This window comes from Harmonia axyridis, chromosome 5, assembly GCF_914767665.1.
Source record: "Harmonia axyridis chromosome 5, icHarAxyr1.1, whole genome shotgun sequence".
NCBI lineage: Eukaryota > Metazoa > Arthropoda > Insecta > Coleoptera > Coccinellidae > Harmonia > Harmonia axyridis.
Window position 1 is genome coordinate 38,742,234 of NC_059505.1, and position 12,061 is coordinate 38,754,294.

Consider the following 12,061-nt stretch of genomic DNA (forward strand, 5'->3'; position numbering starts at 1 on the left):
TCCTCTTTTGGTTGATTACTTCCAGTAATTTGTTATGCATATTATTCTAATCACTAGGAGCTCAAGATATCTCTCCCCATGACAACCTCCGGATCATTGGCAGCTGCTGAATTTACGATGTGGCCAACATAAGAAACCCAACCATGCACCCACTCAATCTTTCCCACTGTCGAATGATAAAATCTAGTAATCCCGGAAATTTCCCGCATCCATCGAATCGACTTCTCCTCCTAAGTGAAAAATCGGGAAAGCCGGCTTAAGGAAAGCTCGATAACTATAGGAGATTTAGGGAGCTTATTTCTGGTTCTGGGGGATTTGGAAAAATCTCGCTATCTTCGATCCGATAAGGAGAACCGTTCGACTCGTTGCAGCATCACTGATGATGCTCTAATTATTTCAGATGGGATCGTCGAACTGGAAAATACGAAACAACATTATTGGAATTTGGGATGCGAGGAAGTTGATTAGTTCATTTGGTGGTGTTTGCGATCAGTTTTGGCATTCTTGCGAATTGACAACCTCAGACTTTTGGCGTAGAGTTATCTATAGGAATTCACAAAGTAACAGGTTTACACCAAAAACCAGGCGACCACTGAAGTATTGAATGCTGAAGAAAACAAATGCTACATAAACGGAATTTAGTCAGATATACGCAATTTCTTTATTAAAAATTTGGCGGATGATCTGTTTCATAATTTCCAATCGTCTTATTTATAACAACATCTATGTATAAATGCTAGGCAACTAGGGAAACTAGGGACTTAAGGATGGAATGTTATTTCAGTAGCAACGGAGCAGAGGACCTAACCTCAAAAAATCTTAGAACTGGTTGAAAATCTGAGAAACTGAAAAAAATCACCTTGATTCGTTGTTACAACTTGGAGAAACATCCAAAGATTGGGACAAGTCTGATTAGGAGCCCTGAATTAAAAAATGACGATACGCGGAAAATGAGGTAGGGGATCATTTGAACGATGAAATTGTTAAAAAACGGCCCCATTTGAAGAAGAAAAAAGTGTTGTTCAATGGAGACAATGCACCGTGTCACAAATCAATGAAAACAATGACAAAATTGCATGAATTGGGCTTCGAATTGCTTCTGCATCCACCGAATTTGCCAGATCTGGCCCTGAGCGACTTTTTCCTGTTCTCGGACCTCGAAAGAATGCTCGCTGGATAGAAATTTAGCGCCAATAAAGAAGTAATTGCCAAAACTGAGGCATATTTTGAAAGAAAGACAAATCGTACTACAAAAATGGTATCGAAAGTTGGAAGATCGCTCTAATCTCTGTATCGCCCCCGAAGGCAACTATGTTGAATAATAAAATCGAATTCTGCAAAAAAAATTTGTTTTACTATGGTAGACCGGGGACTTTTCAAGAGGCCTGTTAGGATCTCGCAAAATGATTTAGCACCTTTGCAAGATGTGCATGGTCCAACTGCTACCACCAAGGAACAACAAAGAGTGAGATGTAGGATGAGACTCATCTTCGAGGAGGATGAAAACTTAATCATCTTCAAAAGATATGAGGCAAATTTTCAATCAAGCGGAGAAAGGGAAACGCAAAATTATCGTTCCATGTAGATATGTCATAGGAAACGTATTATCAAGGTCATCAGACCTGATGCCTTTTTGTGGGGTTGCCTGTAAGACTTTGTCCACTTCCAGAAACCATAATCCCAAAAAGATTTGAAAGCTGTGAATGAAGAGAAAATGGCCTGAATCGACAGAAAATTTTTGAAATATAGAATGTTTCGTGAAATGAAACCAGGGTCCTGTGAGTCATTATATAAACGAGGTAAGGCAGGAAATCAAAGAGATTGACAATACTGCAACGCTATGCTTTACTCCTAGATAAACCTCGTGTGTTAGCATCCTCGAATAGCTAGCCCCTGCCACGTGATTTTTGAGATTGTTAATAGGGAAATTGTGTTCTGGTTGTGCGTCACACAAAATGGAACTGCAAAATTTTCAGCAATTTTGTGTAGGTTGGGTTGCAGATGAATACTGTTCAGGGAGGCCTTCAACTTCAAAAACCTATGAAAACATTGAACATGCCAACATTCTAGTGAGATCAGGCTGTCGTTAAAAATAAACCTATAATACAGAGATTAAGGATTTTAAGTGACCATTTAAATTCAAACAGATTCACCTCTCATCAAATTCCGAAGAAATGTGCTTATTGGTGAGCTATTCATAACATGATTTTTGACTTCAAAAGGCATTCTTGTGGTTCCCCAGCCTTTTATTCACCTGAGCACAGCTCCATGCGTTCATTCCTTTTTCATATACTGAAAAATCTCCTCCAATGACGTACTTTCGATACTTAAGGAGACATCCAAAAGAGTGTAACGTACCTACATACTGTATACAATAGTGGTTGAATACTTCAAACGCTGATACCAACGGTGGGACCAACATCTCCGAAAGTGTGTAGCTGTACAAGGAAAATACTTTTAAAGCGATAACATTGATGTTGGAGAAAACTCTATGATTACTTCACTGTCACACTTCTAAGCTCAAATTTCTTCTTCAAAGAAAACTGTAACATGAAACACGAGAGAAAGTCTCCAAGTTCAAACCTAAATTCACGTCGTTCATCTCCAACACAATATAAAACAATTTCCCCAAAACTCCTGACATCTAACGATGACACAGACAGACATCTGGCCCCACAAAACTCCCTTTTCCTCAACCAACCCCTCCACCTCCCCCCATATTACCCTAAACGGATTTCGGCCCGCTACAACCAGCATGCGAATTCACGTCCGTCCACCCCCTCCTCCCTCCAATTATTATTCCCTCCAACCTCTCCCATCAATTCCTCAAAACGACAACGTCCGTTCAAGAGAGCTACGCCATTGCCTCAAATTTTACGCGTTCTCACGAAACTCTTATTCAAATGCCACCCATCAGGAATCAGGAGAGACGTTTTGTTTCAGGCACATCGGAGCGGTGGCTGCCAAGTGTCTCTGCCCCCAAGGCTTCACGGGGGGCGGCTGCGAACTCCCCCAGGGACCTGGAGATGGTGCTGCTGCAGGTAAGACGATGCATGTGTGTGTTGTGTGTATTTTCGTTTTGTGTGAGGGACCAGAGAGGAGAAATCCTGGATCCTTTTAGAGTCTAGCCCTTGTTTTCCCAACAGATCGTGTGTTTATTGCGGGAATGAAGATCCTTTTCAACCCGCAATATATATACGTTCGACGGGGGGCGAGATGAAATCTCTCATTCCTATTGGTTTGGCGGAATCCGTGGAATGTCTTATTGGGAGCTTTGGCGTCACAGGGGGTTTTGGAGTCTTTGTTAAGGGTTGGAGAGATGTGAACGTTTGATTCGAGAACTTGGGTTTGATTTGTCTTTGATCGTATAATGAAAGTGGGAGGCTTGATCTTGTAACTCTAGTTAACCATTGCAAATATTCAACATGACTATATTTGAATTATTCAAAACTATAGGGGAGACTACATTTTTACAAAATTGTTAATAAAAAATTTGTGTTTAACATTTACCAATCCATTTATGCCAGAGTGAAATTTAAAGACTTCAATAAGATGCCTACTATTTCGTTCAATAAGATGCCTACTATTTCGTTTGTTCGTCATCTTGAGTTGAGTTATGAGGTACTGCTGATCCCTTATAAGGGCGAAACCGGTATATCGCTACTCTCCCTTGATGACATGCATTCTCCTTCGGTTATGATTCCTATGAAATGGCGTGGAAATCTTCTGTTTGTCAATGATTATGTTGATGGCATTTTCGTTGATTTTTTTTCTTCATTTATTACCAAGTGCAGGTGTTAGCCTGTTATATATTATTTCTTATATTTCGCGCTGTAAAACAGAAGATTTTTCTAGTTGACGTGGGAATCTGCTCTTTCGAGGTACCCGTGGAGGAAGTAGGTTTTTGTCCGCTGGGTGGCGCACCGCAGTAATCATACTATGTTGCGCCTACCAACTGTTTGAAACTTTTCTTAGGTGAGATTTACTGTATCAAACCTCCCTAGAAGACAAATTTAGAAAATATAGAATGTGAACATATTATGATATTAGATTGAAGATCTGTACTACTGGCGTCTATGAAATAGTCTATAAAATAGTTTTTGTTGATGAATAGTTAAAGCCTTACGTTTGTTATGCAAATTCTTACATCGAATATGTAGAAAACACACCTTAAGCTTAAAAACTCTTGTTCGTGACGTGATCGTTGCCAAATCCCAATAGACACTATTTCCACACTCATAGAGGTACTGCACGTGATTAAGACATCCTTGAAGAACCAAGGCGGGAAATTTGAACGTGTATCAAACCCCCCCCCTATATCAACCCTCCCCAGTCTCCCCCATTGTCCGTTTATTTATTTCTTGATTGCTATTTTAACGTGTCAAGTCTACCATAACCCAAAAATCTCTACATCTGTCAAGCTGATAATAAAAAATGTTATAAATTGAGACTCCAATGATGATGAATGCAAGGGAGGGCAACAAGTGCTTTCAACTAATTCAAGCAGTGACATATTCATTCCTGGCCTGGGAAATGAAATTTTCCCTGAATTGGAAATCCCCTGACATTGATTGATAGGATAACATTGGGTTTCATGAATAATGATTCCAGATCCCACTATATGATTGTAAAAGGAGAATAATTCTACGTTCTATTCATAAAATCGAGCCATTTCCATGAGCAATATAATGGAAATAGTTATGATTTTACTATATACCTACAGGGTGTTAGTGAATAAGTGAGAAAATCTTCAGGGGTTAGTCTGCATGAAAGAATTACGCTAGGTTTTAACATTATAATGTAAAATTTGGTCACGTCATCTTCCGGGAAATTTTCTTCAAAAATTCATCGTTCACAAATTTTTCCAAATATATATTTTGCTCACAAATTTTCCAAAGAAAAGCCAGTATGATATTTCAAACTTCTTCTTCTTCTTCGTCAGACTTCCCCTATCCAGTCCAGGACGTAGACCTCTTTCATGTTCCTCTATGCTGTCCTGTCCTGAGCTATTTGAAACCTTCTATTTCCCGCATATTGTCTTATATCATCAAGCCATCTTCTCTATGGACTACCTACACTCCTTCTTGGTGGGCAGTGTGTTACGTTATATGGCCATCTCGATTTGTCTTGTCGAGTCACGTTTCTTGCCCAGTGCCACTTCAAACTGAAAATTATAATTGACTTGCTTTGTGACAATTTGTGACACAAAATCACCCAAACTTTTTTTAGTATGTGGTGCTCTTTTCATTTAAGAAAATAAAACATCTCTCAACACCCTATGTCCCGAAAGCAAAGAGTTTGTGGGCCCTTGTTTATAGGACTTTTTTCTTGATTCGAGGAATCTGTCGTCTGTATCTCAAATTTACCTTATCTTAAAATTTTTGTGCACTCGATTGTGCATAAATGAGAAATGAGTTTTTGCATGTCACTAAAAATTAGTTTAGTTGTCAATAACATTCAGATATTACCCATTCTAGTTGTCCCTCTCATAGATCGAAGGGAAAAATTGAGCTATTTTGTCAGCAGTCCTTTTTCCATTACAACTGTCCAAAGACTAATTTGGCGGTAAATTGAAAATTTAATTAGTTTAGGGAAAAGCAATCTGTTTTGTATCCGGACTTTTAATTTTTCCTATTGCCAGGAATACTTCCTTCCTAATGGGATTTCGTAATGAGATTCTCCGCAAAACGACAGAAAATCCGGAAACTACACGAAAAAACATTGCTCTAGGTTTGCCGATAGGAGTTTCTAGTTTTATCGACTTTCTTGGTGAAGTTATTCAAGTTGGCATATAGGTTTGTAGAAACGACGCGAAGTACGGCTGTCATTATCAATGAAGTGTATTGATTAGAGCGCAAAATTTGAACTGCTCGCAAATTTAGTTGTTAAGATGATATACTAACTGACAAAGAAACTGCAACAACCAGAAGGAGTAAATTGTTTAATTTGAAAATCGTGAAGGTTTTTCCATGTAAACAATTTTTATTACTCAAATATTGTCGTCTTTTTTTGCAAGTTTTTTGAATTTCACAACAAACCAGCTGTTCAAGGAGATCCAAAGTCGATGCTTAGTTGTTGTTAAAATGCCTAGAGCACGTGTACGCGGAATTTATGGCCAGCTAAGTGAATTTGAAAGAGGTCAAATTATTGGTCAACGGGAGGTGGGGTTGTCATTTCGAGAAATCGTTAACCGTACGAACAGATATCCAACTACTGTTATGAGATGTTGTCAAGCGTGGTTTGATAATGCCCAAAATCGAAGAAGAGTAGTCACCGGACGTCGAAAGGGCACAAATGTAGTTCAAGATTGACTTATGGCCATCAGAGATCAATTTGCGACAACTCGATTTTTAGCTTATGAGTGGTTAGGAGAACAAGGCCTTCCTGTAACTGCCAAACGGTTTACCACCGGATAAGATCTTTTAGACTGCACCATTATCGACCACATCTTATGTTACCTCTGACGGTTGAGCATCACCTGCAACGATTACAGTGGTATAGAGAATGTCAACATTGGATTATGGGATGGCATCAGGTCGTCTTTTCTAATGAATCTCGATTCTCCTTGGGTGCACATGATGGCAGAAGAAGGGTTAGACGACGTCGGGGAGTAATAGGTGAACCTCAGTTTGATGTTGAGCGGTCATGTACACCGGACAGTAGGCGTTATGGTATGGGGTGCTATTGCACATACAAGTAGTCTTTATTCGAGGTAACATAACAGCACTGCGTGACCTTCAAGAAATAGTGGAGCCATATGTTTTCCCTTACCTTTTCCCCAAATTTCAATAATTTACTCCTCGCTATACCATCTATGTTTCACTAAAAAAAATTCAAAATTTAAACATCTCCTTCTGGGTGTTGCAGTTTTTGTCAGTTAGTATACATTCATCATGTTATGACAGACGGATAGGTGACATATTGAAGTAGAAAAATATGAATAATTATAACTCATCGATTTGTATTCTTCCATATGAAACCGTCCAGGCGAATAAATCAGCAACGTCGAGAGATAACGATCGCTTTAAATGCTAAAGAGTGCCATACCCGACGCGATATATATTCATCGAACAGGATCGCACAGAAATAAAAGCAGGGGTTAACCCCCTTGACGTAGCGTTGAACGTCGCAGCAGAATTGCCAACTGAAGCACGTAGTAAAGCGACCGGAAGTGAGATCCTCAACTTTAAAATGAAAAATTCATGTGACGGGACCCTCTAGTTGCATTTATCATTCAGGTTGTCCACACGCATGAAGGCAAATTCCCTCAATTCACATCCATCTTTCCACTTGATCTTGCATTCGAGAATTTTCCACTCCTTTCTCCTTGGAGTTAGTTTTGATGAATGATGAATTTAGAGCCATTTCATCTTGTCTGTTGGGGCTCAGCGCCAGACGTAGTGAGGTAGGAAGTTGCAGTTTTCTTCGGAGTTAGTTTTACTGGGATTATTTCTTGGATGTGAAAGGGTCGATGAAGTGCAGCTCCACGAGATCTTTCCGTTAAGTTTTTATTCTCTAAATGCATCTATTCAATAAGTTGATTTGTTCGGAAAAATATTGAGGTTTCGTAAACATAATAAATTATTTGGTAACTTTTCCCATCCTAGCATCGACGACTAGGGACATTTGAGAATAATAACAATCCTCTGCAAAATTTCTTGCTGATGGAACCATCAAAATCTTATAAAATTCAAGGAGAATGTATGGAAGAAATTAGGAGAGCACTGACGTGAAGTTAGAGACTTTTGAGCATTCGTTCATTCAAATGCCAATTGCCACATTTATACAGCTTCTATGGTATCCAAAGGCGAACGATGCATGAATGAACAAGAGCCCAAAAACTCCAAATTTCACGTCAGTACTTTCATAATGACTTTTTTCCTTGAATTTTATAGGAATCTGATGACGCTATCTACACCAAAGTTTGCTTGAAATTATATTATTTGTTATGTACATGCAAAATTTCAACTCGGTCGAATATATTGTCACTGAATTATTAGGTTTTTTGTCGATATTATTGAAATATTCTGCTCGAATTTTCTTTAGTTCTGATTATGCTTTCAACACAAAATTTTGTATGCAGATTGACATAGTACAAGTAGTCGTACAACTTTGCTTCCGCTGTTTTTCTCGAAGTTCAGTTGTGAAAAACTGGTTATACATTTATGACTCAAAGTATTGTCCATCGCTGGCCACTACTTTCTGCCATCTTTCGGGCAGCGTACAAACCCCGCGTTGAAAAAACTGGTCATCTTTAGAAGTGATCCACGAATCGATTCAATTTTTTACTTCTTCATAAGACCGTGCTGGTCAGCCAGGCCGTCTGCCATGGATCGAAACAAGTGATAGTCTGAAGGAGCAACGTCTGGAGAATATGGCGGATGGGTTAGGACTTCCCATCTCAACGTTTCCAAGTAAGTCTTGTCCACTTTTGAAACATGGGGTCGAGCTGTAAAATCACTTTATCATGGCTCTCGTTGTATTGCGACCGTTTATCTTTCAATGCTCGGCTCAAACGCATAAATTTTTTGTTTCTGAATCATTTCCATGTCTTTCAGGCGATTTGAATTGGCTTGTTGCCATTGATCCTGCTAATTCTTGTTGCGTTTGACACAAGTCTTGATCAAGTAATCCCTCCAATTCTGCATCTTCGAAAACATTCTCTCTTTCACCGCCATGCTGGTCTTTAACGTCGAAATCACCGTTTGTGAATCGTTCAAACGACTCTCGACACGTTATTTCACTAATAGCGGCCTAACCATAGGTATTTTAGAGCATTCGATGAGCCTCAGCCCCAGGTGTATTCATATTAAAGCAGAAAATCAAAACCCCCGCAAATGAAGAGAATTTGTCTCGTAAGCTGACAATTTGAATCGAGAATAAAAATCGAAATCGACAAATATTTCGATGGTGTTATATTTACAAATACCTGAGCTCATTGTATGACATCTCCGATCAATTTATTTCGACTACTACTTACCGCTTCAGCCAAGTAAGCAAAGTTGTACACCTAATATACAGTTCGTAATAGTTCGTATGCTACTAACATTTGATTCTGGGAAAACGGGTTCCTCGTATGCGATGGGAATTTTCAACTTCCATGGCAGCTCAGAGGTAGAGTACTGGACTAGTTATTCGAAGGTTGTGGGTTCGCGTCCCGCTCGAGGGGTTTTTTTTTCTCGGAATTGCAAAATTCTCTGCATGTCATGATGTTATTTCTTTGACAACACAATATTTTGTACGAAGATTGACATATGTGTTATTTATATATACGCAGAATTTAAACCTCTTAATTACAAATTTCTACCCTCATCATAATTCGTAAATTGCTGACATTGAAACGATCGCTCAAAAAATTTTTTTTTTATTGAACCAGTTGCTTGGGTGGGTGTTCCATGCATTTTTATGAGAAATAAGAGGGATCCAATACAAGATGAATTCTTTTCAAGTAGATGGGAACCTACATACGATCTCTCCTCCTACATAAAAGCGATAGACTTGATGTAAGTTCGTTCCTGGAACAACCACAAGACGTCAGAACTTCTCAGTGGGACATGTTTCCATTTAAGATTCATAAGAAAAGTTTCCGTCCACTTCCAGACATTTCAATTTGGATTTTTGAACACTTTTCACAAGAGAAAGGCGTATCCTCGTTCGAAACTTCTCATATTATCCCCGTCTCGAAGATTTGTATTGTAATATAAGTTTTTGTATAAAAACATCTCTGTTTTTTGATCGGTGCCGAAGGTTCTATTTTCATTTTCCCAGGACGCCTACACTTTCGCCTCAAGTTAGGTCGAACTTGATGACGAAAATTTCAAAGACAACCTTCCGTCTTGAAGATTTCAAACTTGGGGTTTGGTGAAAGTTTTTAGGAATTCATAAAAATTTTATTGTGTGAGAATTACATCGAAGGTTGATGTTTGAACGAAATGGGAGGGGCTTGATATTGACCCAGTTGGAAATTTTCCTTTTTTCGGTATCTCGACATAAAAAGTGAAACTCTTACTTCCAAGAAATTATACATTGAAAGGTGTTCAACATGAAGTTAATACGTCAAAAATTAATTTTCGAAAAAATACAACAGATGTTTTCTCCTCGTTGGGTCAAGTCATAGAATAATAAACATAGATAGAGGGAGTATACACAATTTTATAAGATGTCCCCAACATGCTTAGATTACGTTGTCGGATTGTGATATATTTTCAAATCCACGATTACACTATATCGTTATGAATGTATATTATATCGAATGAAATAGATTTATTTGAGTGATTCTCATTCAAATATGCAAACTTGAATATTTGGAATCCGATATTTTTGCATATTGTCGAATTTAAAATAAGCAGAATATTTCTTATCTTTCGTATCTACCTGCTGAAATCCAAGGTTTGGCAACTTTTGCTCTCCTAGTGCCATCGGTTGTGTCACTGAGTTTGGCGCGTGAGAAGTTTGTTTTCTGAAATTCTGACATATTAAGAATTTATTTCAATATATTTTGAGTTGATATGAAACGTTGATTCACTATGGGATATAAGAAGTGCGTTCTTTGTGGTGAAACTCGTGAATTGAGTGAAATGTCGTATCACTGATATGTTTTCATTTCCGCGCGCTTCATGTCAAATTTGATAGTTCATGTTGGGGACAAAATTTGGTTACTGAAAATGACATACGATTCAAAAATCTATGTTTATTACTCTGAGACTCAAGAAAATATTCATTGATGATGAATGAAAAACAAGATGGTTGTAAACGTTTGTAAGCGCTGGTTTACAAATTATAACCTCTGAATGACTTCTTCGGGTTTCAAGTTTTTATCATTAGATGAGCTAATTTTGAATGCAAACCTACAAGGTAAAGTTTTTCAGGAATATTGCTCACTTTTTTCTCCAGAACTGTTTTTTTGGTGGACCACTGGTAGTTCAGAAGAATGTGAAAAAATCATTGGTCCAGTACTACGCTTTTTAATTTCTTTAAGTTTTGTCTTATCGGCTACCGTTTTAGAGGAAATAAATAGTAAGGAAAATCCAAAATATTATAAAGATCATGATCCAGTCAATAGTTTATTATTTACCCAATCTGTAGCGAAGATTAATGAAGATTCGATAAACTGGTATAATAATAACACAGAGGGAGGACTACAAGAAACACTTTGTATCTCGAAAACAAAGCGTTTGCAGAACCATGTTTTTTTGTGTTTTTCTTTGAATCATCCAAAAAATCTCTCAGTTTCCTTTGTACCTCCAAATTAAAAATAGCTTGTACATTTTTCTATAAGACACATTTTATTTTATTTCAAATCGTTTGAGCATATTCTCCAAAAAAAATTGTTGGAAATCAATATTGGTTCAATAATTCCCCAAACGATAAAATTTAATGATTATATCTCTGTAAAATATTCTTATAACTCCAGCCTCCCAAAGTGGACTGCTATAATAAACTTTTCAAATTATTCAAATATTATACGCCTGTTTTGAAACTTTTCTCCCTCCCCCCCATCAGAATTATTGCCGGAACATAGAAAAAAGGAACGAGAAAACCGATCATAAATCGAACCCAAAGTAGGAGATCATCTATCTCGTCGAACAACAATCGGCAATAAATATCTTTGGACCAGGAATGGAAGCCAAAAAGTGCATCACCATAATTCATACCACAGATAATGGCCACCCTATGTTTATAAGCGGACTTTTTGAATAAATAATTCCACTTCCGCTCATAACAACTAACTGGCTTCAGGAAGTTTGAGTTGGACGAATAAAATTCCGGAATACGTCAGAATTAATATCCATATCGACATAAAAACCGAAATTTTATATTGAAATCTCTTGATGTGTAGTTAAGTTGTTTAGACGACTCCTAAAATATGATCCATCTCTGAATATTTCATTCTGAAAACCGCAGTGAATTCCTCCATAAAGATGGAACTAGACCATTCTGAAATTTTCAGTCATGAGAAGCATAAAATTCGGTATTGTCTGAATCTGAATACACGTCAAATTTGACGTTTCAATCTGGTAAATCATTTCGTACTAAATGCCTTTTCACCTGACGCGAATCT

The 12,061-nt window shown here is 37.9% G+C and overlaps 1 protein-coding gene across 1 annotated transcript in view; it reads left to right on the top strand.

Annotated features, from left to right (window-relative positions):
- The window catches only part of LOC123680742, a 257,482-nt gene that overhangs the window by 36,785 nt on the left and 208,636 nt on the right, over positions 1–12,061 (top strand). The window contains exon 5 of the mRNA XM_045618792.1: positions 2,944–3,041. Coding sequence (XP_045474748.1) covers positions 2,944–3,041 — 98 coding nt within the window. The remainder of the gene's footprint in view (positions 1–2,943; positions 3,042–12,061) is intronic.